This window comes from Salmo salar, chromosome 03 (assembly GCF_965601325.2).
Source record: "Salmo salar chromosome 03, fSalSal1, whole genome shotgun sequence".
In the NCBI taxonomy this organism is placed as follows: Eukaryota; Metazoa; Chordata; class Actinopteri; order Salmoniformes; family Salmonidae; genus Salmo; species Salmo salar.
The window spans coordinates 52,910,134-52,936,262 of NC_138293.1; the positions used below are offsets into that span (position 1 = coordinate 52,910,134).

Here is a 26,129-nt window from a genome sequence, read left to right on the forward strand (position 1 = left end):
CTGAACAACTAGTTATATCGACTGCGTCCGTCCTAGATGCTCATTAAGGTCTTAATCGAAATTACGGATTTCCCCTTATCTGCTTGTCGTACCCTTATGCCACAGTTTGTACATCTCAATTGTCATTAGAAAGCGCATTTGTTTAAGCAAGTCAGCCATATCAGCAGTTTTTTTTAAAGGCAGTAAATAAGGCTGCATAAACTGTTTCGCTACCAGACAAGTAAGGCTCCGCTGATAGCCAGGTGTAGCAGTGGACGTGTTGGGATTGCTGTTGGGACAGCTTTATTATGTAGGACCTAACAGTTTGTGGGCACCGTTTGTCACCGTTATAGCGCAATTAATTTATTGTTTAGTGTTGTGTAGCGGCTGTGCTGGCATGCATCCCAATTCTTTTTTTTGTTTTTTGCCACACCAAGATTTACATGCTAAATTCGCCACTGGATGAGATTATTGGATTTTGCACAAATAAATGCTTTTCGCACACGGGGTATTGCAGCTGCGTGTTTTTTTACAACGGCTCTGCAACAATAGCGTCAGAAAAGGTACGATTCATCACAATAAAAAGCCAAGGTCTTCAGGCGAATTGATGATGATGAACAAATGGAGCGCGTGCGCGCGCACGCGTCAAAGTCCGGCATGGGCGCTGATTGGTTGAAAATGACATCACATACAATTGTACTATTCTTAGCTTGTAGAAAACGCATTACCTCATCCTTTCCCCCTCGCGCAGGTATAGACATACAACAACAAATAATGTTACAGTCGCAGACAGGACGAGGACGAGAGTAGAAGTCGAGAGAGAGAGAGCTATACTATTAATTAAGCATAACATATCCTTTTGGATTCTTCATCCATTTGCTTTGAGACCATTCGTTTGATTATATTATTTGGTGTGCAAGTTGATTTGTGCGATATTTCCAGTATCTTTGTTTGGATTGAAAATCGTCACTGTAAGTACAATGTAATATTTTTTGCATATTGCTTGCATCATTTATGTCTGATCTTATATTCTCTTATGATCATCTAATGTATGTGAACTTGCAAAATCCATGACGTAATGCAAAGATAACATCATTCTGCAGCAGCAATAGACCAAAGTAATGTTTTCTTAATTAACATTCATGGCAATAATAATGCTAATATATTTCATGCAACTGTTAAAATTATTGTCAAAGTTCCATGCATTCTATTTTCGATTCCTATGTATTGTAGACTAATACATAATTGTAATCCCTTGATATTGAAATGAACAAAGTTTTCTCTCATGTTTCGGTTCCAGACACAAAGAACAGAGATGGTGTTCTACAGGGAGAGAGAGAACGGGACACGCGAACGTCCACCGCTGTCTCTCATCCTACCGCATCTTTACCTAGGTGCAGAGACGGACGTTACGCAGGTAATAATGTTTTCATTCAGTTGGTCAGTCAATAGAATTGATAGCCTAGCACTCGTCATTGGCCAAAGCGTTGTATTTTCACAATGCACCGAAAAGGCAGCTCTTCCAGAAGACTAGAATGTGTTCATATTGCCTGTTCTCTGTCTCTCTTTTCCCCGTGCTCTCCCTGCTCGGCTGCAGGATTGCCTCGGCGCTCGCGGGATCTCCTACGTGCTAAGCGTGAGCCGCTGCAGCCCGCAGCCTACTTTCCTTCCCGGTTCCCAGTACCTTCGCATCCCAATCGACGACTCTCTTCGAGATGACCTGCTGCCCCATATCCCGGAGGCACTGCGCTTTATCGGTGAGAATAATGATGAGATTGGGTTAGTTATGTGTCAAATGGATGTCACCCTATTCCCCATATAGTGCAACTGCACTATTTTCGACAAGACAGAGAGCTAGTGCACTATAGAGCTAGTGCACTATAAGGGGAAAGTGCACTATAAGGGGAACATATAGGCATCATTGGAGATTTGACCAGGGCAAATCCTACAGGTTAGGTGATAGGACATTTCTGCATGTCATCATTATGCCACAGTCTGCATCATCATGGATGCATTACACACTGGCGACTGTCTGTCTGGAAGAAACACAGATGACTCAGTTCAAGTGATGAGAAGTTATTGATCAGGGTTTCATGCAGGCCAGTTAGGCTCCTATGGTTTCAGAAATATTGAATGCTGTTACAGCCCATTCAGTATCATGGACAATTGATACAAGCCTACTGTTGCAGGAAGCCCATTCATGACAGTTGATATAAGCTGTGTGTCCTTTGCACAGTTTGCAGTCTGGCTTAATGATGTCATGCAGTACAGTATGGATGATTTCAACAAAAATAAAAATAAATACTTATCTATCTCTTCTCGCTCTCTCAGATGGGGCTATGTCATCAGGTGGATCTGTGTTAGTTCATTGTGCTGCAGGAATCTCTCGCTCCCCTGCCCTGGCTGTGGCCTACATTATGTACAATCTGGGGATGGACCTTGACCATGCCTACAGGTGTGTTTGTCTGTGCTATATGTATTCATGCATTTTAATGAGTGTGTGTGTGTGTGTGTGTGTGTGTGTGTGTGTGTGTGTGTGTGTGTGTGTGTGTGTGTGTGTGTGTGTGTGTGTGTGTGTGTGTGTGTGTGTGTGTGTGTGTGTGTGTGTGCATATATAAAGCATCCACATCTAATCTTGTCTGTTCCTCACTTTCAGGTTTGTGAAAGAGCGCAGGCCTTCAATCTCCCCTAACTTCAATTTTCTGGGTCAGCTACAACACTTCCAGGGAACCCTCGCTCAGAAGGCCTCTAATGGCAACCCCACTATCCAGCCAATCAGATCACTGGACACATGCCTGCAGTCAAGCAATGAAAACATTAGCTGCGGTTCCTCTGTCCCCCTGTCAGCCAATCAGATCATGAATATTCAGGACAATGGCTATGTTGCTAAGGACTTTTTAGAGGTTGCTAAAGTGCATAATATGTACAATGAGAATTCCACTTGTAACACAGAGAACATAGAGCAAAGGTGCTCATATTCATGTGAAACTCAGAGTCTATCAGAGAAGCTACAGCAAGACCAGAGGAGTGTGCCGTCACAACTGACGCTGTCTCTCTCCAGCAAACTCAGAACGCTCACTCTCAACCTGAACCAGAACCAGAACCAGAGGGAGGCCCAGAGCCCGTGTGGAGCAATGACTCCAAGCCCCAACGAACCAGCGACACCAACACCAAAGCCCAACACACTACAAATCCCAACAGGCATTGCGTCTCTCTCTGAGAAGCGCAAGAGCCTCACCCTCTCCTTGTCTCCCGTTGGTGCAATTCCCCCAACTCCCCACCAGAATGAGCCAGAAAGCAACAACAGGCACAGCATTAGCCACAAGCCAACACGCTCCAGCGCTTCCAACACCATCCACAAGAGGGAGTCAGAAGGCACCAGTGGTTCAAAAAGGCACGGTAGAAAGCCTTCGGCGGTGGCCCTTTCCTCCTCACAGACAGACGTACAACAGAGAGAGAGGAGCACATCCTGCGTCAAAGCAGCAGGTCGGCCCAATCGCTGCTCCTCCCGAACCCAGGTGAAGGTAGAGAGAGAGGGAAGAGGCCAGGGTAAAAGAGAGCCCAGCCGCTGTCAGAGCATGGAGAAGCGGAGGCCTAACTCAACTCCAAAAACAGGGAAGGACCACAGCAAGGGAAGAGCAGAGAGGGAGACACTAACTGGGAGCCTGAGCAGCAGTTCTGTTTTGAACCAGCACAGTATCATAGTTGACCAGCAGGTGTTGCCAGCAGCTAAACTGTCTGCATCTGCAGTGGAAGCTGAGGAAGGAGTGGATGCTGAACAGGGCCTCCTGTCTCCTCTCAACCTGACTGTCAACAAGCTGCTGGGCTGGGGGGAGAAGATGCTGTTGGGGGTTCTGCTCGGCCCCCGGATCAAAGTGGGACAGGCTGTTCTGCCCTATAGGTGCTGATGCGGTAAGAGACCACTGGCGAGGACAGAGAGAGGGCTGATAAATGCCAGGAGATTGATTTGTGTGTGTGTGTGTGTGCATGTGAGGAACTGAAGAACATAACTGCATGTAAAATATTTGTCTGCCCATACCATGTTCACAGAGCTCTGTGTGAATGCTTTGTCCTATAAATGCCAATTTATTGTTGACTTCCTTCAAAAGCACTATATATATTACATATAGGAGCAGTTTATGCCTCCAACACAATGCTCATGGATTAAGGCTTGATTATGTTGATTTTTATTTATTGATTGATGTGAATAAAGTGATCAGTTTATTGTTGTTATTTATCAAATTAATATTTTGAGGATGGTATTTTGGCACTGTTGTTTGTAATGGGATCATAGTGTTCATTAAAGATTACATATTTTACACCTGTTCTCTCCTGGCTTTTCTATTCTGACTAATCTCCCATGTATTTCACCATACATTTACAATAATTTAGGCCTATGAGGAAAACATCTGATTCATAATTCAGACTGATATGGTTATTCAATTATTTTATAAAATATTACAAGAATGCAGTCTTGAAAATAAAGTTAGGATTATTTTAACTTTCAGATGACAGTCTGCCCTTGAACATCAACAAATTGTTTGGGTTAATAAGGAGGGGTTGTGGGTGAATGTGGGTGTGGTAAAAATGAGCAACATGCCCATGTAAATGAGTCACATCCGGTTGAGGGGATGGGCAAATCAGGGAGGGAAAGGAAGACAAGAAATCTTTACCTGTCATAAACTATTAGTATAAAATACTGTATGCTAGGAGTTTTCCCTCCAATATCTCCTCATATTCTCAACAGGTAGGCTAAAGTCGTTTGAGGGTAATCATACAATACGCTCAAATGCATAAGCTAAAGTACTAAACGTGAAACAAAAAAATAAATACATGGTTATAAAACATTCCATGTGCTAAGGAACAATACACCCCCCCCAATACATTGCAAAAAGATATTTTTAGGTCTACTCCCCTGCTCTAGCTATATGTACACTCTGTTGTAAAATTCCCCACTAAACAAATGACTGGCTAGACCTACATACAACTGGGCTCAATGGCCAAATAAGGTAGTACACATAATGTGTGAATACTATTGTTCACTCATTCAAAATCTGGTTAAGCCATATTGTTTCAGTTTAATGAATAAACGTGCAGTGTTGATTAAAGAAACATTTTAGAATGTATCTCATTCTAATAGAGCCTTTGTTAATTAATGAAAAGAGGGAGAAGCGTGAGAATTTATACAATGAGGAAACGGTGTCGTTAAGACACGCCCATTTTGTACATACGCATGAGATTTCGAGAAACCCTTCTTGGTTGAGAAAAAAAAGTTGCCTTGGAGCGATGAAAAAATAAGTCAGTGAAGACGAGGAAAAAATGAAGACATCGCCAAGAAAAAACCAGTAACTTAGATATCACAAAAGTTGTTATATAATGCTCCTGCAGAGATATGTAGATGAATCAATCTAGAGATAATGAAACTTAGACAAGCGCGTTGAAGTTTGACGGGGTAGTTGATAATCAAGCTCATTTTTTTTCCCTTCTGGAGTCAAAGTTGGCATCGATAGCCTAATTTACTTGAGGCGGGTGCGGAAGGCTTTTCACCCGACAAAAATTATGAGAGATGGGCCGATAAACCGTTCGATTTTTAACAATAATACTTAATTTCTATTTTACCGGGTTATGTAGCGACCTATACATTTTAGGAGCAGTGATACGAAACTCTATTGGGGTTAGACTACTTTTGTGGATGGTTTACAACACTGGGCCAGACCAAAACCGTAAGCTTTTCAATGTTATGAAATAGTATCAGAAAACGAACTATACATTTTTATATTTGAGATATTGATAACCTATCGTAGGTAATTTAAGTGAAATATATTGGCGTAATACCGAGGTAAAAACCCAACTCTGCTTCCTTCTCGAGTTTTTCTTTGAGCTACTTTGATAAAAGTAGTTTGCTCAATCGTTGAAGTGGACCTTCATTTTTTTCCCCCCTGTGGATTACAAAATTGCACGTCATCAATATATCCTATCAGCTAGTCAGTTTTATCATTTCATTTTTCAAAAGATAGACAACCGTTAAGTATTTTACGAAACTAATCATGTCTGCTGAGGAGGAGAGATTCAAACTGGTCGTCGTGGGCGGGGGCGGTGTGGGGAAAAGCGCCTTGACCATACAATTCATTCAGGTGAGAGAATCCCCCAACTATTTGAACATTGTCAACCGTGTGTTTGTTTGTCTCGAATTTGTCATATCTTCTGACATGACGAGTATGTTGTAGTGGTAATTGAATATGTGCATATTAACCCATATAGGCCAAATAGTGTAAACTATCCTCTCTCTGGCTGTGTAGGCTATTTGGTTAAAAAAAAAAACATTTCTTTCCTCAACCACCAAAGCGATAATCGCAAATTTTACCAGACAACAAATACACACAGTATTCACCCATGCTCTCCTATCTCTTTCGCAGTCATACTTTGTATCGGATTATGACCCCACCATCGAGGACTCCTACACCAAAATGTGCATAGTGGATGGGAAAGAGACACGATTAGACAGTAAGTCATACTGTAGGTTTACTGACATTCTTTGCTCCAAGAATAGAGGGAAAGCGTAAACGACTTGAGCCAGTGAGTGAGCAAGGCCAAATCTGTCTGTATGATTCACCCACATCTGCTCTGTTATAACTTGCAGTTGGCAGATGTTTATGCTCTAAGCCAAGGTGTAGTCTTTTCACTATGCCATAGCAAAAGTGTTTCTGTGTTCATATTCAAGGGATATGTAAGTGTACTATGGCCTGTTGGCCTCTGTCGAGTCGGTTAACCGTGGGCATTTACACCTAAAAGGACCTATGAAGACCAATGTGAAGTTAATAGGAGCATGTCAAATTGAGTTTCAAATGAAAGCTAAGTCAATATTTTTTTTTAAATGAAGACGTATACATTTAACCATTTTCCATCCTAAAAATGAGGAATAATCAAGCCTTTGGTTTCTGGTCGAACAGATGGAAAAGGGGTCTTAGACAACATCTACCAGATTTAAGGTATTATTGATACATCAAAACACAATAATGTTGAAGTAAAGACCCCTGCCAATTGATATCAACACTTTTATATTTAGTTCACGATAAATTATTTGCCTTGACTTGTAATTCCGTTACCAGAAACCCACATCTTTAAGATATTTTCTAAGGAGGATAATGAAAGTTCACGTAAGTAACAAGCAAAGGTAGACCTAATAATTAGTTATAGGGGTTTTACCGCTACCAAGTTTGTTTATGAATTAAGTGATAAAAACGTGTAATTCTGTTACCAAATCCGAACAATCAGTAACGGAAGTACTGCGATTGAATTGGCTAAAATGGGAAGTCATAGAATTCACAAACCTTTTACATTTGAATCATTTAGCAGACGTTCTTTACCCTTTCCCATACTGGTCCCCTGTGGGAATCAAACCCACAATCCTGGCGTTGCAAGCGCCATGCTCTACCAACTGAGCCATATGGGACATTTGGGTCCACAGTTGGGTCACCTGCTACTGTCCTCCCTTCCACTGGCATACTGTTATCTTCAGCTCATGTTTTATTTCTCAACTGTTTTATTTCTCTTTCTGTTGTCTGGTGGTCAAAGCAAGACTGTGTAAACAGTCTGGACAACCCCTCGCTCTCCCTCTCTATCTTTCTGCCACACTCTCTCTTCTTTCTCTACAGTTAATGTCACCTCTCACAACTCTTACATGCTGACCAAACTGGGCTTGCGCGTACGTCCGCCGTCGCACGCATGTTGATTTTGTCCACACACACCAGAAGCGATCAGGACACACCGGTTGAAATATCAAAACAAACTCTGAACCAATTATATTAATTTGGGGACAGGTCGAAAAGCATTAAACAATTATGCCAATTTAGCTAGCTAGCTTGCTGTTGCTAGCTAATTTGTCCAGGGATATAAACATTGGGTTGTTATTTTAGCCGAAATGCACAAGGTCCTCTACTCCCACAATTAGTCCACAGATAAAACAGTAAACCAAATTCCTTTCTCGTCATCTCTCCTCTTTCCTCAGGCTTCTTCTTATTTTGGACTTAATATCGCGGTTGGCAACCAACTTTACAGCATTACTACAACCTACCAGAGTGTGGACCTAAGTTCATCTTTCAATCACCTACATGGGTATTTGCTCCTAAAAACCTATGAGAAGATGGCACGTGGGTATATGCTTCTAAATGCCAATGAGGAGATGGGAGAGGCCGGAGCATCACAAATGGAACCAATTTCTATTTTGGAGCCTGGCCACCCAGACGCCCGCGAGCAGTGTGGGTGCAATGATTGAATAACATGTATGTGTACATTTATTTTGCAATGGTCGCACACGCGACGTGTCCGGTCTGGTCTGCATGTTACTGACACCTACCATGACACCTAACCACCTACCCTCTTTCCATATACTGTAACAAGCATCCTCAACCACTGAACACCAACTGACATTGGACCTCCATGGATGTTGAAAAGTAATTGAAATTTGGTCAGTCCACCCTGGCCAGACCAAATCTGAATGAATCATAGACGTCTATGTTTCACAAGTTTTAACAGTAAAGTTAGTACAGCAGAGCACACTAGAGTACTGTACTGAACATATCTACTGTGCCGTACCGTAATGTCCAAACTTGAGAAACATAGACGTCTATGATTGGTTCAGATTTGGTCTGGTCCGGACCAACCAAATCTGTTCTTGTTTGGGGGCAGAGCTCATTAGAATAATACCCAGTGTGTAGTATAATACCCAACTATGCAAAATAAGGATATTGCATATTTCTACCTTTTGTGTACGGTGATCGGTCCAGTGGAGTTCCGATCTATGCGGAACGGAGAAAGACTTGGCTTTGTAAGTTGCAAAATTCGTAAATATATATTTAATGTTCCCCGAATGGCACTCGGCCGGTTCAAGAAAGGGGAAACAAAATCCACTGCGTCTCGGCGGGATAGCGTGCATGCATTTCCGTGATGGACCCCGGATCTGTGGATGATGAAGTTACAGGGTTGCAAGCTCAAGAACCACCTAGATACCCTACTGTTATTCTCTTTGTTTCTTGCCATCCAGGTGAGTGCGCATGATCAGTCGCGAGAGTGAATTATCTGTTGGGAAGAAAATATCTGAGGTAGGTGAGTGCCCATTTTATAGCCAGCCCTTCTCGGTCAACTGTGGCATATTTATTTTCCCTCTCTGAGAGCTTACAGCTGATGTAGTCTAAAGGGTGTTTGACCTTTCCCACTCCCTGGGAGAGGACCGCTCCGATGCCAACTCATAGGCGTCTGTCTGGACAATGAAGTCCAAAGTCTGGTGCTCTTAGCCCTGGTTTTGCGAACAGGGCTTCTTTTAGCTTTTGGAAAGCCATCTCTGCTGCTTGAGTCCGTCTCACCTGTGTGGGTAGGTCTTTCTTGGTCAGGTTGGACAATGGAGCGGCTATAAAGACATAGTTGGGTATAAAGCTCCGATAGTAACTTGTGAGCCCTAAGAAGGATCACACCTACTTTTTACGCACCGGCGTTCGCCACTCCCGAATAGACTCCACTTTCTTTGTCTGGGAGTGTATGACACCACTCCCAATAGTGTACCCCAGATATTCTGCCTCACTTAACCCGAACCTGCATTTCTTAGGGTTAGCTGTCAAGCCTGCTCTCCTTAGGCTCCCCAGTACGGCCCGTACCCGATGTAGGTGTCTCCCATTCTTTACTATGGATCACCATGTCGTCGATGTAAGTGGCCACTAGGCTTGGTGGGGTCTGAGTAACTGGTCCATTAACCTCAGTGACGTGGCGGCCTCAACATGAAACCCGATGAGTAATTTCATGTAATGGCAAAGTCCATCTGGCATAGAGCACCTTTTTCTCCCTGTCTTCTGTGGCCAGAGGCACCTGCCAATAGCCTTATGTGAGATCTAGCGTAGTTATGTAGCTTGCCTTTTCCAATCGTTCTATCAGCTCATCTACCCTGGGCATTGGGTTCAAATTTGGAGATGTTCAGGCTTCGGAAGTCGTTACAGATTACAGAATTTCACCCCTACGTCTGGCTTCAGAACGAGAACTAACAGACTTGACCAGGCACTGTGAGACGCCTCTAACTCCCCAACACAGCATCTTTCTCACCACCTCTGACTATTGTTTGTCCCGCAGCATGGATTTTGTAAGGCCTTAAGTTCACTCTTGCCTGGCTCTGTGTATATATGATGCTGGATGAGATTTGTATTCTCCGTGAGGGAAGAGAATACTTCCCGGTGTCAGACCACTAGGGTCCGTAGGTCGTGCGCTTGCTGGTGTGTCAGCGACTTCACTACCTGCATGTCGAGCGGGGGTTGATCTTGTTGGGCTGCGGGTAGAGAGCAGAACATCACATCTTAATTTCTCTCATGGTACTCAGGGTTGATGTGGTATGGCTGTACAGGTTTTCTCCTACCTGGCTGCCTAACTGTTGTTTACAGGGGATACTCTTGCCATTACTTCGTATGGAACCCTCAAGTGCGCTAAGAGCCGATGTTCCGCTGTCAGAATTAAAAGTACCTTATCTCCTACATTAAAACTTTGGGTCTGGCCAGTCCTGTTGCAGGCTTTTGTTGCGCTTGCTGCGCGCTCTCCATGTGTTCCTCCACTATTGGCTACACCGCGGCCATCCGTTCTCGTATTAGGATGACATGCTCAATCAGTTCTGTGGGGACACGGATGGGCTTCCCACGCCTCCTTGGCAAGGTCCAGAATCCCTCGGCACGGCCTCCCATATAACAGTTAAAACAGGGGGAAGCCCGTTGGCGACTGGGGCACCTCCCTAAGAGCAAACAAGTGAGGTAATAATATGTCCCATTTCCTCCCGTCCCGTTCCACAACCTTCTTTATAAATCGACAGTTTTATTCAAGCGTTCGCATAAATCATCTGTCTGAGGATGTGATATGCTCGTGTGTATCTGTTTAACCTGGTACAAGGCACAAAAGTCTTTCATTATGCGGGACATAAACGCAATCCCTGGTCGGTCAAAATAGAGGGTATGCCGACTCGGGAAAACATAACAACTCTTTAGCAATACCTTTTAGTAGACATATTTAAACATAAAAATATATATATATTTAACCTTTTTATTTAACTAGGCAAGTCAGTTAGGAACAAATTCTAATTTACAATGACGGCCTACCGGGGAACAGTGGGTTAACTGCCTTGTTCAGGGGTAGAACAACTTAAAAAAATATATATATATTTTTTATTTATTTATTTATTTATTTATTAACCTTGTCAGCTCGTGAATTCGATCCAGCAGCCTTTCGGTTCCTTGCCCAACGCTCTAACTCTAGACTACCTGCAGACTCAAAGTTAAACAAAACATATTATGCAGGGGTATGGCTTTGGGGTAGCATGTGGCAAAATCAATTACCACTAGTATATAATCGTGCCCTCGGGCTAATTTCGGAATAGGACCTACCATATCCATGGCTATCCGCTCAAAGGGCGTTTCAATGATGGGGAGTGGGATGAGTGTGTTTCTGTAATTGGCTTTGGGGGCATTCTTTTGGCACTTGTCACATGACTTGCAGTACTTCTCTACATCACTGGTAATGCGGGGCCAGTAGAATCTACTCATAATGTGCTCTTTTTAGTTTTGTCTACTGCCAAGTGGCCTCTCAACACATGTGAATGTCCCAGGTACAGTACCTTAGCTCTAGCACTTCGCCCCTTCTCTTAACCACCAGTATAGTAAGCCCTCTATGCAGTAATAAGGGGGATTGATGTCCTCCATGTGCTTCCCGTCCGTCACCTTCACTCTGCGCTGCGCTGAGACCATGTCCGGGTCCTGCAGCTGTGTGGTGCCAAACTGTCCTGTCAACTCATCGGGTAAATTAGTCTTGGCTATCTATTCTTACAAGGGCCTGTGCAGGCCCTTGGTCTCCTCCACTCTCCGTTGAGAGACCTGAGCATGTATCCTGTCTTTTCTTGAAACAGCTGCCTGAGCCTCTGATTTAGATTTTTCTTTTCTTCCTCCCCTGCACTCGATCTGGGTGAAAAAGAGACTTCTCCCTGTAGTGTCAGTGGGGCACGGCGGGTATGCACCTTTTGGGGATGTGTTTTCTATGTGTGTGCCAGTGACTGCTTCGCATTGCTTATGCTCACCGGTGCGGGCTTGGGGCGGTTCTGTTTAATCCGCAACGAACTCTCGAACAGATTAGTCTCTCCTTAGCTGTACCGATACCGGTAAGTGATTCACCACCCACACCTTCATAGTCTACTTGCCTCGGCGTAACTAACTTAACTTGCGCCACTGTGTCCCCATGGATACAGGAGACTGACATCTGTTCCTGACACATCTCCCTCCTGCACGAAGTGTGACGGAACTAGGGTAATCTTACTACCTGAGTCGAGCATCGCTTCTGCATCCTCTCCTTGGACTTTTATGGCCGGGGCTCCCTCTACGGTACAACACTGCGGGGATAGATTACATGGATGTGCGCCCCTTGATCCGGAGGAAGGCTCGGTGGGCATGGGTTCGTCATTAAATGGTCACTGCCATGACATACCCAAGATCCCAGCACCGGCAACACCGTCTTTCGCCAACCCTTGGTCAGCCATATTAGTTGGTACATTTGGGCTATTGCTGATTCGTTGCTATCGACGGTCCACTTGTAGAAACGCTTGGCCTGTGGATTTTGACAGTACCCGGGATAAGACTTTGGCTTTTAGTTTCTTAGTCCTCTGCTTCTGCAGGATCCAGGTTGAAATACACAGCCTGCGCACACCCGGACAGAAAGGGGGCCAGCGTTCCTGCCCACCGCTCCGGGGCCCATAGTCCTCTTACTGCTGACCTCTTGAATGAAAGCAGATAGGCCTCAATGTCATCATCCTGTTCTTGTAGCCTAGGTATATGAGTCCCCACTCTGGGCTTACTGTCCTTCCCTGCCTGAGCCAGCATGGCCACTTAAATGCTCGAGGTCTGTGCTTTTCTTTTGCGCAATGGTGCACATAGCCAACCATTTTAACAATTTGTCACCACTTCTGATGCCCACATTCTCCACCACTGTGATCGGTCCAGTGGGGTTCCGATCTATGCGGTAGCGAGGGGTGGTGTAAACAGAGGAAGAGTTGTCTTTTTAAGTTGCAAAAATCAAAATTATATTTAATGTTCATCGAATGGCGCTCTGCCGAAACAACAAAATCCAAGCCTGGTTCAGAGCACTACACTTACAAACCAAAGATCCTTTTGAAAATCACCAAATTAGCTTTGGCTCACTGCTACGGGAATCACTCACGCAAGCAGTGGTGTAAAGTACTTAAGTAAAAATACTTGAAAGTACTACTTAAGTAGTTTTTGGGGGTATCTGTACTTTACTATTTATATTTTTGACTACTTTTAAATAATGTACTTTTTACTCCATACATTTTTCCTGACACCCAAAAGTACTCATTACATTTTGAATGCTTAGCAGAAGAGGAACATTTTTTAAATTGACCTACTTATCATGAACACCCCATGTCATCCCTACTGCCTCTGATCTGGCGGATTCACTAAACATGAATGCCTCGTTTGTAAATTATGTCAGAGTGTTGGAGAGAGCCAGGGGCACTCTATACGTTTTATTTATTTTTACATGAAAATTGTGCTGTTAGCTTAATATAAGGAATTTGAAATGATTTTTACTTTTTATACTTGCGTATATTAGCAATTACATTTACTTTTGATACTTAAGTATATTTAAAACCCAAAGACTTTTAGACTTTACTCAAGTAGTATTTTACTGGGTGACTTTTACTTGAGTCATTTTCTATTAACCTCTCTGGGAAATGTGGGACACTAGCTTCCCACCCGCGGGACACACTATTCAACAGCCAGTGAAATAGCAGGGCGCCAAATTCAAAACAACAAAAATCTCAATTCAAATTTCTCAAACATACAACAATTTTACACCATTTTAAAGATGAACTTCTCGTTAATCCAACCACATTTTCCGATTTCAAAAAGGCTTTACGGCGAAAGCATAGCATTTGAAAAACCACACTGCCATTTTCCAAGCAAGGAGGGGCGTCACAAAAACCAGAAATACAGCTAAAATTAATCGCTAACCTTTGATTTTCATCAGATGGCACTCATAGGACTTCATGTTACACAATACATGTATGTTTTGCTCGATAAAGTTCATATTTATATCCAAAAACCCCATTTTACATTGGCGTGTAATGTTCAGAAATGTTTTGCCTCCCAAAACTTCTGGTGAATGAGCACATCAATTTACAGAAATACTCATCATAAACGATAAAATATTAAACTGTTATTCAAAGAATTATAGATACACTTCTCCTTAAGTTCAGACGAAAATTCAAAACAGTTATATTACAGACGATGTATAGAATCAATCTTTAGGATGTTTTTATCATAATTCTTCCATAATATTCCAACCGGACGATTCCTTTGTCTTCAAAAAAGAAAAGGAACACAGCTAACTCTCACGGGAGCGCACGCCACTGAGCTCATGTCATTTTCTCACTCATCTACTTCCAGGAGCTCTTATTCTCTCCCTATTCACAGTAGAAGCATGAAACAATGTTCTAAATACTGACATCTAGTGGAAGCCTTAGGATGTGCAAAATTAACCCTAAGTTACTGTATACTGGATAGGGAAACTGGAAACTACAAACCTCAGATTTCCACACTTCCTGGTTGGATTTTTCTCAGGTGTTTGCCTGCCATATGATTTCTGTTATACTCAGACATCATTCAAACAGTTTATGAAATTTCAGAGCGTTTTCTATCCAAATCTACTAATAATATGCATATCCTACGTTATGGGCCCGAGAAGCAGGCAGTTTAATTTGGGCACGTCATTCATCTGAATTTCCGAATACTGCCCCGTCACTAGAAAGTTAAGATATCTTTACTTTTACTCAAGTATGTCAATTGGGTACTTTTTCCACCACTGCATGCAAGCTCTTCCTCTTTTGAACTGTTCTTTGTCGCTCCATGTCCTCTTCTGTTGTTTTATCCTCACTTTGTTCTATATTTGTTCCCCACACCTCTGAATGGTCCAGGATACATCATTATGAAGAGAATGATATTTATATCCATAATTATGTATTTCTGTATGGTACAGACCAGGGCTCCAAAGTGGTGCAGTGGTCTAAGGCACTGCATCTCAGTGCTAAAATTGTCACTACAGACGCCCTGGTTCGATTCCAGGCTGTATCACAACCAGCCATGATTGGGAGTTCTATAGGGCGGCGCACAATTGCCCCAGCGTCGTCTGAGTTTGGCCGGTGTAGGCCGTCATTGTAAATAAGAATTTGTTCTTAACTGACTTGCCTAGTTAAGTAAAGGTTCAATTTAAAACATGTAAATCCACTTCTACTGTAGTTCAATAACCAAAATACTTTATTTTAAACTCAAGGCGTCATGTCATAACTTGACACCCCACTCTTTCAGCACACCTCTTTGAATCTTAATTGGGAGCAGATATTTAAGTTTTTGGATAACGTGGTCGCATAATAAAACCAATTTACCATAATTGTTTTAGAAACTTTGCATCCGCACAGTTCTTTCAGTGAATGTGTTTTTGTGAAATGTTATGTGTAAATTGTGCATAGAGTTGTATTGTTTGAACTTTGAAATCAATGGCTTTTGTTTGGCATACATTTTAAAGTGAAAATCTGAGTCAAAGCGTAATTTCTACTGGCATAAAGGGGGGGGGGGTTGCACTTGTCAGTGAGCCTTCACTGCACCCCTTCTGCATTTTTTACTATGTTGCATCTATAGTGCATTCGGAAAGTATTCAAACCCCCTGACCTTTTCCACATTTTGTTATATTACAGCCTTATTCTAAAATGTATTAAGTTATTTTGTTTCCTCATCAATCTACACACAATACCCCATTATGACAAAGCAAAAACAGGTTTCAGAAATTTATGCAAATGTATTAACTGTTTTTTAAAACCGAAATACTTTATAAATATTCAGACCCTTTGCTATTAGACTCGAAATTGAGCTCAGGTGCATCCTGTTTCCATTGGTCATCCTTGAGATGTTTCTTCAACTTGATTGGAGTCCACCTGTGGTAAATTCAATTGATTGGACATGATTTGGTAAGAGGCACACCTTTCTATATAAGGTCCCACAGTTGACAGTGCGTGTCAGAGAAAAAACCAAGCCATGAGGTCGAAGGAATTGTACGTAGAGCTCCAAGACAGGTTTGTGTCGAGGCACATATCTGGGGAAGAGTACCAAAAAATCTCTGCAGCATTGAAGGTCCCCAAGAACACAGTAGCCTTCATCTTTCTTAAGTGGAAGAGGTTTGGAACCACCAAAACTCTTCCTAGAGCTGGCCGTCCGGCCAAACTGAGCAATCGGGGGAGAAGGGCCTTGGTCAGGGAGGTGACCAAGAACCCAAAATTCACTGACAGATCTCCAGTGTTCCTCTGTGGAGATGGGATAACCTTCTAGAAGGACAACCATGCAGCACTCCACCAATCAGGTCTTTATGGTAGAGTGGCCCGACGGAAGCCACTCCTTAGTAAAAGGCACATGACAGCCTGCTTGGAGTTTGCCAAAAGGCACCTAAAGAACTCTCAGACCATAAGAAACAAGATTCTCTGGTCTGATGAAACCGAGATTGAACTCTTTGGCCTGAATGCCAAGCGTCACATCTGGAGGAAACCTGGCACTAAGGTGAAGCATGGTGGTGGCAGCATCATGCTGTGGGGATGTTTTTCAGTGGCAGGGACTGGGAGACTAGTCAGGATCAAGGGAAAGATGAATGGAGCAAAGTACAGAGATCCTAGATCAAAACCTGCTTTGGACCTCAGAATGGGGCGAAGGTTCACCGTCCAACAGGACAACAAAAAAACTGTTTTTGCTTTGTCATTATGGTTTATTGTGTGTAGATTGAGGAACACAAAATGTTGAAAAGGTCTGAATACTTTCCGAATGCACTATCCATATTTATCCATATGTATGTACATCTGACTCTCTTTGTGTGTGTCAGTCTTGGACACAGCAGGTCAGGAGGAGTTTGGTGCAATGAGGGAGCAGTACATGCGCTCAGGAGAAGGCTTCTTGCTGGTGTTCGCTCTGAATGACACTGGCAGGTAAGAGTTTGGTGTGTCTGTTTGGGTGGATGCATGTACACAGTTTCTCAAGTCACAGGCAAACTGTAGATTCAAACCAGTGTTCCCAACTACACAACATACTCTGAAGTCCTCAGAGCTAAAGTATTTGTCAGGGCTACAGTACTCAAGGTTTCAGGAAGGCAACGTCACTGTTTGTCATTAGGGATGCACATTTTGATAAATGTAGCTGCCGACTAACTGACCCTCATTAACCTCTCTAGGGTCGGTGGGACGAAATCGTCCCACCTACGTAACAGCCAGTGGAATCCTGTGGCGCGTTATTCAAATACCTTAGAAATGCTATTATTTCAATTTCTCAAACATATGACTATTTTACACCATTTTAAAGATAAGACTCTCGTTAATCTAACCACACTGTCCGATTTCAAAAAGGTTTTACAACGAAAGCAAAACATTAGATTATGTCAGCAGAGTACCCAGACAGAAATAATCAGACACCCATTTTTCAAGCTAGCATATAATGTCACATAAACCCAAACCACAGCTAAATGCAGCACTAACCTTTTATCTTCATCAGATGACAACCCTAGGACATTATGTTATACAATACATGCATGTTTTGTTCAATCAAGTTCATATTTATATCAAAAACCAGCTTTTTACATTAGCATGTGACGTTCAGAACTAGCATACCCCCCGCAAACTTCCGGTGAATTTACTAAATTACTCATGATAAACGTTCACAAAAACATAATTATTTTAAGAATTATAGATACAGAACTCCTCTATGCACTCGCTATGTCCGATTTTAAAATAGCTTTTCGGTGAAAGCACATTTTGCAATATTCTCAGTAGATAGCCCGGCATCACAGGGCTAGCTATTTATCCACCCACCAAGTTTAGCCCTCACCAAAGTCAGATTTACTATAAGAAAAATGTTATTACCTTTGCTGTTCTTCGTCAGAATGCACTCCCAGGACTTCTACTTCAATAACAAATGTTGGTTTGGTTCAAAATAATCCATAGTTATGTTCTGTTTTGTTCGTGCGTTCGAGACACTATCTGAAGTGTAAAGAAGGGTGACGCGCCCGACGCGTTTCGTGACAAACAATTTCTAAATATTCCATTACCGTACTTCGAAGCATGTCAACCGCTGTTTAAAATCAATTTTTATGCAATTTTTCTCGTAAAAAAGCGATAATATTCCGACCGGGAATCTGTGTTTTAGTACAAAGAGAGAGAAAATAAAAACATGGGGTCGCCTCGTGCACGTGCCTCAGTCTCATAGTACTCTGACCGACCACTATCCAAACACGCTAATGTTTTTCAGCCAGGGGCTGGAATTACATCATTCAGCTTTTTCCCGGGTTCTGAGAGCCTATGGGAGCCGTAGGAAGTGTCACGTTACAGCAAAGATCCTCAGTTTTCAATAAAGAGAGACAAGAAGCCCAAGAAATTGTCAGACAGGCCACTTCCTGTAAGGAATCTTCTCAGGTTTTTGCCTGCCATATGTGTTCTGTTATACTCACAGACACCATTCAAACCGTTTTAGAAACTTTAGGGTGTTTTCTATCCAAAGCCAATAATTATATGCATATTCTAGTTTCTGGGCAGTAGTAATAACCAGATTAAATCGGGTGCGTTTTTTTATCCGGCCGTGTAAATACTGCCCCCTAGCCCTAACAGAGACATTTTGGACATTTTTTCCAAACAGTAAAATGACGTGACCAACAGAAACTATCAGAGATATGTATATAATGGCGAGATGCATATGTTTCTGTTTTAACAAGGGGAGTCGTCCCATAGCCAGGAGGCAGGCGACAAGCTTAGGCCCAAAATAAGCCCATAGAAATGCACTGGACAATATTTTGGACAGATTTTGGCGCTTCGCCTCTTCCTCTCTGATACCATGCATGCATACAAGAACCGGGCATTTTTCATTAAGAACTTATGTCAAATGGGAGGCTTTACAAGTTGAGATTGAGAAATAAAAATAGCTCCTTTTTAATCGTGGCCACAAGTTTTTAACACGCAGTTGCATTTAGAAATGTTATTTGTTGCGCATTGACTGGACTCTCAAAGCAGGTTTCACTCCAGTAGCCTACAGGCTTTTTGAGGAGTTACACTCGCGCTGTCTGATAGGCTATTCCTCTCCTCAAAGTATGCTCTCTGTATGCTGTGCACTTGTAATAAATAGAATGCGTGACGACTAATGAAAATGCACATGCGGCAATTTCAATGTAGAAAAATTATGCAAAGTAACCTATACACCCGGGTTCCCTAACTGGCGGCCTGAATTTGGCCTGTGGGTGTTTTTATTTGCCCACCCCCAAGTTTTCTGAGCAAAAAATACATTAAAAAAAATGAATTGTCATTTTTGGACATAAGACTGTAAAAACACCAGGAAATCAGCTCCAAGTGATTTTTAATTTTGGAAATCTATTGCATTATAGAGAGACATGATCGTATTCAAATAATAATAATGACTAACAATTGATTGGATTTATATAGCACTTTTCTACCAACTGAGGTACTCAAAGTGCTTTATATAGTAGGGGGAAACTCACCCACCTCAGTGATGCACGGCGACCATTTTTTGTACAAGAACTCTCACTACACATCAGGTGGCGAGGTGAGGAGTGATGTATGCCAATTAGGAATGAGGGGATGATTAGGTGGCCATGATGGAGTGTTGCCAGGTAGAACATTTTGCCATGACACTGGGGTGAACACCCCTACTCCTACAATAAGCGCCATGGGATTTTGAACAACCACAGAGTCAGGACATGCGTTTAACTTCCCATCCAAAAGACAGCACCCTATGCAGGGCAATGTTCCCAAATATAATCAAGGTTTGAAATTATTATTTTAGTCAAACATATCTGTTTTGGCTTCTTGTGATGAATTTGCAGTCTAACTTTTTAAAATGTTTTATTATGTTCTGTCCCCTCGTCCATCCACTCAAGATGAAATTGGTGATCCCTGCTATAGACTGATAAGCATGACTTGTCAAATGAATTTTTGGCAGCTAACCGATTTAACGGTTAACCGTTAACATCCCTATTTGCGACGCAAACGCAGTACACTCGTGATCATTCATTCCTTCAAGTGTCGAGGCCTTCAAGCCATGGTCAGTATTACACTATACTGTGTTTTCTGATTGCGGCTGTGCAACCCTAATCACAGAGTGACGCTACAGTAACTAGGGGAAGTGAGACTTGTTATAGGGGTTCACCTCTCATAAGAGTTGCATTCATGACATGGTGTCAAATACAGGCAGCATAATGAGCTGCTGTAGTAGTCCTCTGAGTTGAAAGGTGGATTGGTGCAATTGTACCTAAACAGATTTCACATTCTGAGAACATGCGTAAACCATAGAGCATGGCCTAATATAACAATTGTCCTTATTTATTTATGAACTGTACCCCAAGACTTGACTCCTGCCAGATTATACAGGATGCCTGGCTTGCTTTGGTAGGGCTCGATGGGTGTCCTTTGTGTCCTGGTAGGACCCAGTCTACCCCACTCACTTCTATTGTTTGTTGTCATGTTTGAATGAAGGTTTGTCACTGTGCTGTTGTCTTTGTACATTTAAAATAAGAGTATACAATAAAACAACTAAGTAGTTGGATTTATGCCAATGAAGATGCCTCTTTGCTTTAAAGGGGCATTTACACTCGCAAAGAGTCTCACCTGACAGTCCTCCACAAGGCTGCTTTAAAAAAATATATATATATATATATATTAAACTAATGGATTGCACCTTTTTAAGGACATAAAGCACTTATGATCAGTTCCTAATGTGTTCTCGTTTCGGCCAATTTCCTTCCCTTTTTTCAGTTACAATGAGATCCACAAGTTCCACACCCAGATACTGAGAGTGAAGGACCGGGATGACTTCCCCATGGTGCTGGTGGGGAACAAGGCTGACCTGGACCAGTCGAGAGTGGTACTGGCTTTCACTCTCACTCTCAATGTCATGTTAAAGGAGATCTTCTGCTAGCTATAATAATGCCAATTTAGATCCTACTGGTTCTAATTCTCAGGCCTCGAAAATACTTTTGAGTTGCCAACAGGTGGCGAGTGGCTACAAGTGTTTCTTTGGCTAGATCTAATACCACCACCTTACTCTTACTCAGTTTACCGGAATAAGGAAATGAAACTGCTGCTGGCCTGGCGGGTGCTTTTTAACCTGAGTGCATGTACCTCTCTCTGTCCTGTCTGTAGATCTCCAGAGAGGAGGCCCATGGCTTTGCCAGAGAGAACAGGATCCATTACATGGAGGCCTCGGCTAAGAACCGCTACAATGTAGACGAAGCCTTCCTGGAGGTTGTGCGAGCTATAAGGTAACGTTAACAGCTAGCTAACAGCTAGAAAGCTATAAGGTAACGTTAACAGCTAGCTAACAGCTAGAAAGCTATAAGGTAACGTTAACAGCTAGCTAACAACTAGAAAGCTATAAGGTAACGTTAACAGCTAGCTAACAGCTAGAAAGGTAATGTTAACAGCTAGCTAACAGCTAGAAAGCTACTTTATTATAGGTCATGTTTATAGCTAGATGATTAGAAGAGTTGGTGACCAGAGGCAGAGTTGAGGGACAGACATTTTAGTGTCCATTATAGCCTACTCCTGAGTCGAAGTATCCAATGCTTTCTTTCTTTTAAAAACAGAAAGTTTCAGGAGACTGAGAGTCCCCCTCTACCTGCAAACCACACAGGAAAACGGAAGAGCGGTGGCTGCCCCTGCACCCTCCTTTAACTGCCCCCTCCCATGGCATAGCACTGTTGTCACAGAGACCAAAACCCCCTCATCTCACCACTGATGCAAGTCTTGTCTGACTTACCTGGAGGGAAATGAGAAGATTTGGCAAGGGAGGGGAGAGATATACACTTGGAAATGCAAAAAACTGTATGGTGAGGTTTGGGGAATTGGGTAGGGATGTGTGTGGGAGAGGTTGCATACGGCAATGGTGGGCAAAGTGGTGGAGTGATACATTTTTTTTAATGGTTTCATTCACACTTAGAAATTAGCATCTTCAAACTTTTTTTATATACTTTTTTTGTATTTGTGGTATTGTTATTTCATTATTGAGGATGTAAAGGGAGAGGCCTTGGGCTAGATGAGAAGAGAGCGAGAGATGAGTCTACAGACTGAAGAAAGAAAGAGTAGGGATGGTAAAGAGTGAGATCTCAGATACTGTGTTTTGGGGTAGCTTCCTACATTGGGTCAACCTGATGGAAGTCACTGATTTGACATTGCTGGAAGGAACGGATAATTTAGGAACTAGAGGGCGCTATCATTCATACCTACAACAGAAAATGAAAGGAGCCCAGTTAAACTGAATCGACAAATTAGATTTTTAAAAGAGTGAGAGCTGAAGCAGAATGAGAGTGAAACGATGTGTTTGAAAGACTGGTACTTTTTCACAGTGTAGGATCCATGACCACAGAATATATATTTTTGTTGCACAACTTCAATGTATGGACTGGTAGGCAAAAGTAGTTTGACACTAAAGTGCTATTGTTTATATTAAAATGACTGGGTAGATGTTTAGGCATGTCTAGGTACTTTTATCTATGCATACAGGTGTAGGCCTGCTTTTTAAGTCATTTTTATTGTTATGCTCTTTGCAAATGTTTAAATGTCACACCGCTACCAGCCATGTACATCAAGGAGTTCGTTTTTGAATTGTATTAAATGAATGCGTCTCAGCTAATGAAGATCTGTTGAAAAGCTTCAGACTGTTGAGAACTGTTGATGAGAGACCATGGGTAAGTTGACATATAAATACGTCCCAAGATTTACGCCCATTGGTTGAGAGAGATGACGGTGATAATTGCAAGAGTGAGCCCATAGGCTGAACAGCAAGCATGAGGCATGGGTATTGTGCGGTGCTTATAGGCTATACGGTAAATGGGTGAATTACATTCCGGACGTGGCTAATAGGAAAGAGAAGACGATATGCTGATAATACGTTCGTATTCATTCCCACTATGCCCATACAATAGGAAGCTAAGTAAATTGTTATGCTTGAAGTTAACCGAGATGTCAGACCAGCCTTCCTGATTTAACTTCCGTAAACTACATTTGTCTGTCATGAAATAAGTTGTTTGTTTAGAGAGGATATGTAGCACTGGTCTTGCAAACCTTCATATAGACGTAATTAACATATGACTAACAGTTAGCCTACTTATCCCTTGGGCGATATTTCACACAAAGCAGGATAACCATCTAACGTTATGAAAGATTCTTAATCTGCTCCAAATGTTGTGAGTTGAATCGGACTCAAAACTGACCCTAAAATATTTGCGATGTTTTGATTAATAATTTGAGTTAGTGACGATTGGTTCTCAAAGCTGGCTATCTTATTTAATTTGTGAAATAGAACCGTGTTTGTTGGATCCACATTGTTCTTTACCTAATTATAAAATAATGCAGTGTAGTAAGCCACAAAAAAGTATTGCAGAAAGTCGTTTGTATTCTTATACCAATGAATCTCAAACTTGCACCTTGTAATCTACCAGTATCCGCCATGTGTATTTTGTATTGAAATAAACCAAATACCTTTTGTACACGTTACACTTTTTATACATTATTACTCAAATCTTGAGTTTTTGCTCAGAATGTGTCAGAATGAATTAGGGCAACGGGCTGTCTGGACACACTCTACTTTACTATTTCTCATCAACAGTATTGGTGAACGCAAAGTAGCGAGAGGAAAGCAGTTTGGCCGAGGTCAAATATGAATTTTTTTTAAACTGATGAATGCAGAAAAGGCGCATGTAAATGTACAGATCAATAAAAATGACTGTTTGAATTGGGATTGTGACAATTCAATGTACTCAAACATGCGCTTATCTGATGTTCATCCTCAGAAATATTATGTGTGGTTACAGCCGGCATGGGTTCGAATCCGGCCCACTGTCCTTTCCAACATTTTTCTATGCTTAAATAAAAGCTAAACAAATATATAAAATACTTTTAACCCTTTTGTAGTGTTTGGGTCTGTGGGACCAATTTTCAATGTTTGAAAAAATGTAAATGATACAATTAGTAATCTGAGACTCATTGGCCTTGGCTCATTTTCTGTGAAGAACATGCAAAATAACACATTTTCATTGAGTGCACCCCCTGCACATTTATATTACATGTGGTGTTCGGGTCCACTGGACCTGAGGGTAATGAAAATGTGGTGTTCGGGTCCACTGCTGTTTCAACATAGCACCAAGAACCTGTCTGTCTCCCGCTTTTCTCACACTCCGTACCCTTTGTAGTGTGTGAAACTACACAATGTTATTACATCACATTATTTTGATACATTGTAAAAAATGCAGTATTTTCCCACACTACCCCAGCCAGGTGCAAATTGGGTGAGGGACATAAATAAATAGCTTTGCATGTGTGGCTCCTTACCACAATCAATCAGTGTAGCAGTACTCTTCTTGTGTTGTGTACAATCAATCATCGACATGAACTCCAACTTGTAACACCAGTCATGGAGCTTTATTCTGATAGGAACAGCACAAAATTATACCAAAATAATACAATTACAATATACAATATAATATCTTTAACAATGTACCTGATAGGAACAGCACCAAATTGCACGTCATGCAATGCACGGCTCACCATCCAACTCTGCACTCACGCACTGTACAAAATATACAAACCCCCTCCACCACACACAGTAAGTTGCTAGCTAGTATTAGCTGAAATTCTCTACAACAAAATGCACAACCATTATGCACCAAAAAACGCTGCATCTTATGTGTGATGTTCGAATAACATTTACAAACAAATTGATATAAATTGTACATTTAAATCATCACTTGGGAGTATAAAAATCACTTTTGACATACAGTGCTTTGCAACCAACAACTTACCGCTGGTTTGGCGCTTGTTCACTGGGACGATTCTAACTGAAACATCCTCCCTTGTAAGCAAGCCACGCAAACCAGCCAATAAGATGCCATGTTGAGTAGGTGAAGGCAAGACAAAAATAAGCCAATGGGGTTTTGGTTTTAACAATAAAGTGGCAAGGGGAATCACCAATATAACCCTGTTACACTCCCCCTTACTGAATTCCACTTGCAAACAAAAATAATAAAATACAAAACCACACTGTGCAAACATACCAGGTACAGAGACACTCAACATATGTACAGAATAATCCAGAGAAGACATTTTTTTTTTTGATATTTTTATACGACCTAATAGAGAAAACTAAAAGGTAAAGCTGTGTATATCGAGGACGCAGACCCTGCTTTAAAACAGTCACTAAATATTCCAGTCATTAGACTATTCTCCTTGAGAATTAGAGTGAAAAGTGGTTGATCAATCCCCTTAGCCCTCATAGGTAAACATGCCTGTTACATGTTAAGTACACTCAGTGACTTTAAAACATCCAAGTAATAAAATAAACTACCATAAGAGACTTTATCATATCCGTCACATTATCATCCTGCAACCTCTAATCATGGTCACAATGATGTAAAAACAAAACATGTCAATACCATTGACCCTCTCTATTCACATATTAACCTTCAAGAGCCAACTTTCTGCTGATTCATAATCTCAATCAGTCTTGACACTGGTTTAACCTCTTACATCTAGACGTTCCGCTAGCGGAACACCTGCTCCAATATCCAATGATAGGCGTGGCGCGAATTACAAATTCCTCAAAAATCCCAAAACTTCAATTTTTCAAACATATGACTATTTTACACCATTTTAAAGACAATACTCTCCTTTATCTAACCATACTGTCCGATTTCAAAAAGGCTTTACAGCGAAAGCAAAACATTAGATTATGTCAGCAGAGTACCCAGCCAGAAATAATCAGACACCCATTTTTCAAGCTAGCATATAATGTCACAAAAAACAAAACCACAGCTAAATGCAGCACTAACCTTTGATGATCTTCATCAGATGACAACCCTAGGACATTATGTTATACAATACATGCATGTTTTGTTCAATCAAGTTCATATTTATATCAAAAACCAGCTTTTTACATTAGCATGTGACGTTCAGAACTAGCATTCCCACCTAACACTTCCGGTGAATTTACTAAATTACTCACGATAAACGTTCACAAAGAAACATAACAATTATTTTA

At 41.7% G+C, this 26,129-nt stretch overlaps 2 protein-coding genes across 2 annotated transcripts; both read left to right on the forward strand.

Annotated features, from left to right (window-relative positions):
* Positions 1-734: 734 nt before the first annotated feature.
* Positions 735-4,298, forward strand: si:ch211-195b15.8 (uncharacterized). The gene is made up of 5 exons (XM_014192252.3): positions 735-950; positions 1,280-1,396; positions 1,577-1,736; positions 2,311-2,434; positions 2,636-4,298. The coding sequence occupies exons 2-5, from the start codon at positions 1,295-1,297 to the stop codon at positions 3,885-3,887; spliced, it is 1,638 nt and encodes a 545-aa protein (XP_014047727.1). The 5' UTR covers positions 735-950; positions 1,280-1,294; the 3' UTR covers positions 3,888-4,298.
* A 920-nt stretch (positions 4,299-5,218) lies between these two features.
* On the forward strand, positions 5,219-23,590 carry rras (RAS related). Its single transcript, XM_082973573.1, has 6 exons — positions 5,219-6,113; positions 6,396-6,483; positions 16,927-17,029; positions 20,852-20,960; positions 21,239-21,357; positions 21,682-23,590. The coding sequence occupies exons 1-6, from the start codon at positions 6,027-6,029 to the stop codon at positions 21,767-21,769; spliced, it is 594 nt and encodes a 197-aa protein (XP_082829699.1). The 5' UTR covers positions 5,219-6,026; the 3' UTR covers positions 21,770-23,590.
* Positions 23,591-26,129: the final 2,539 nt, after the last annotated feature.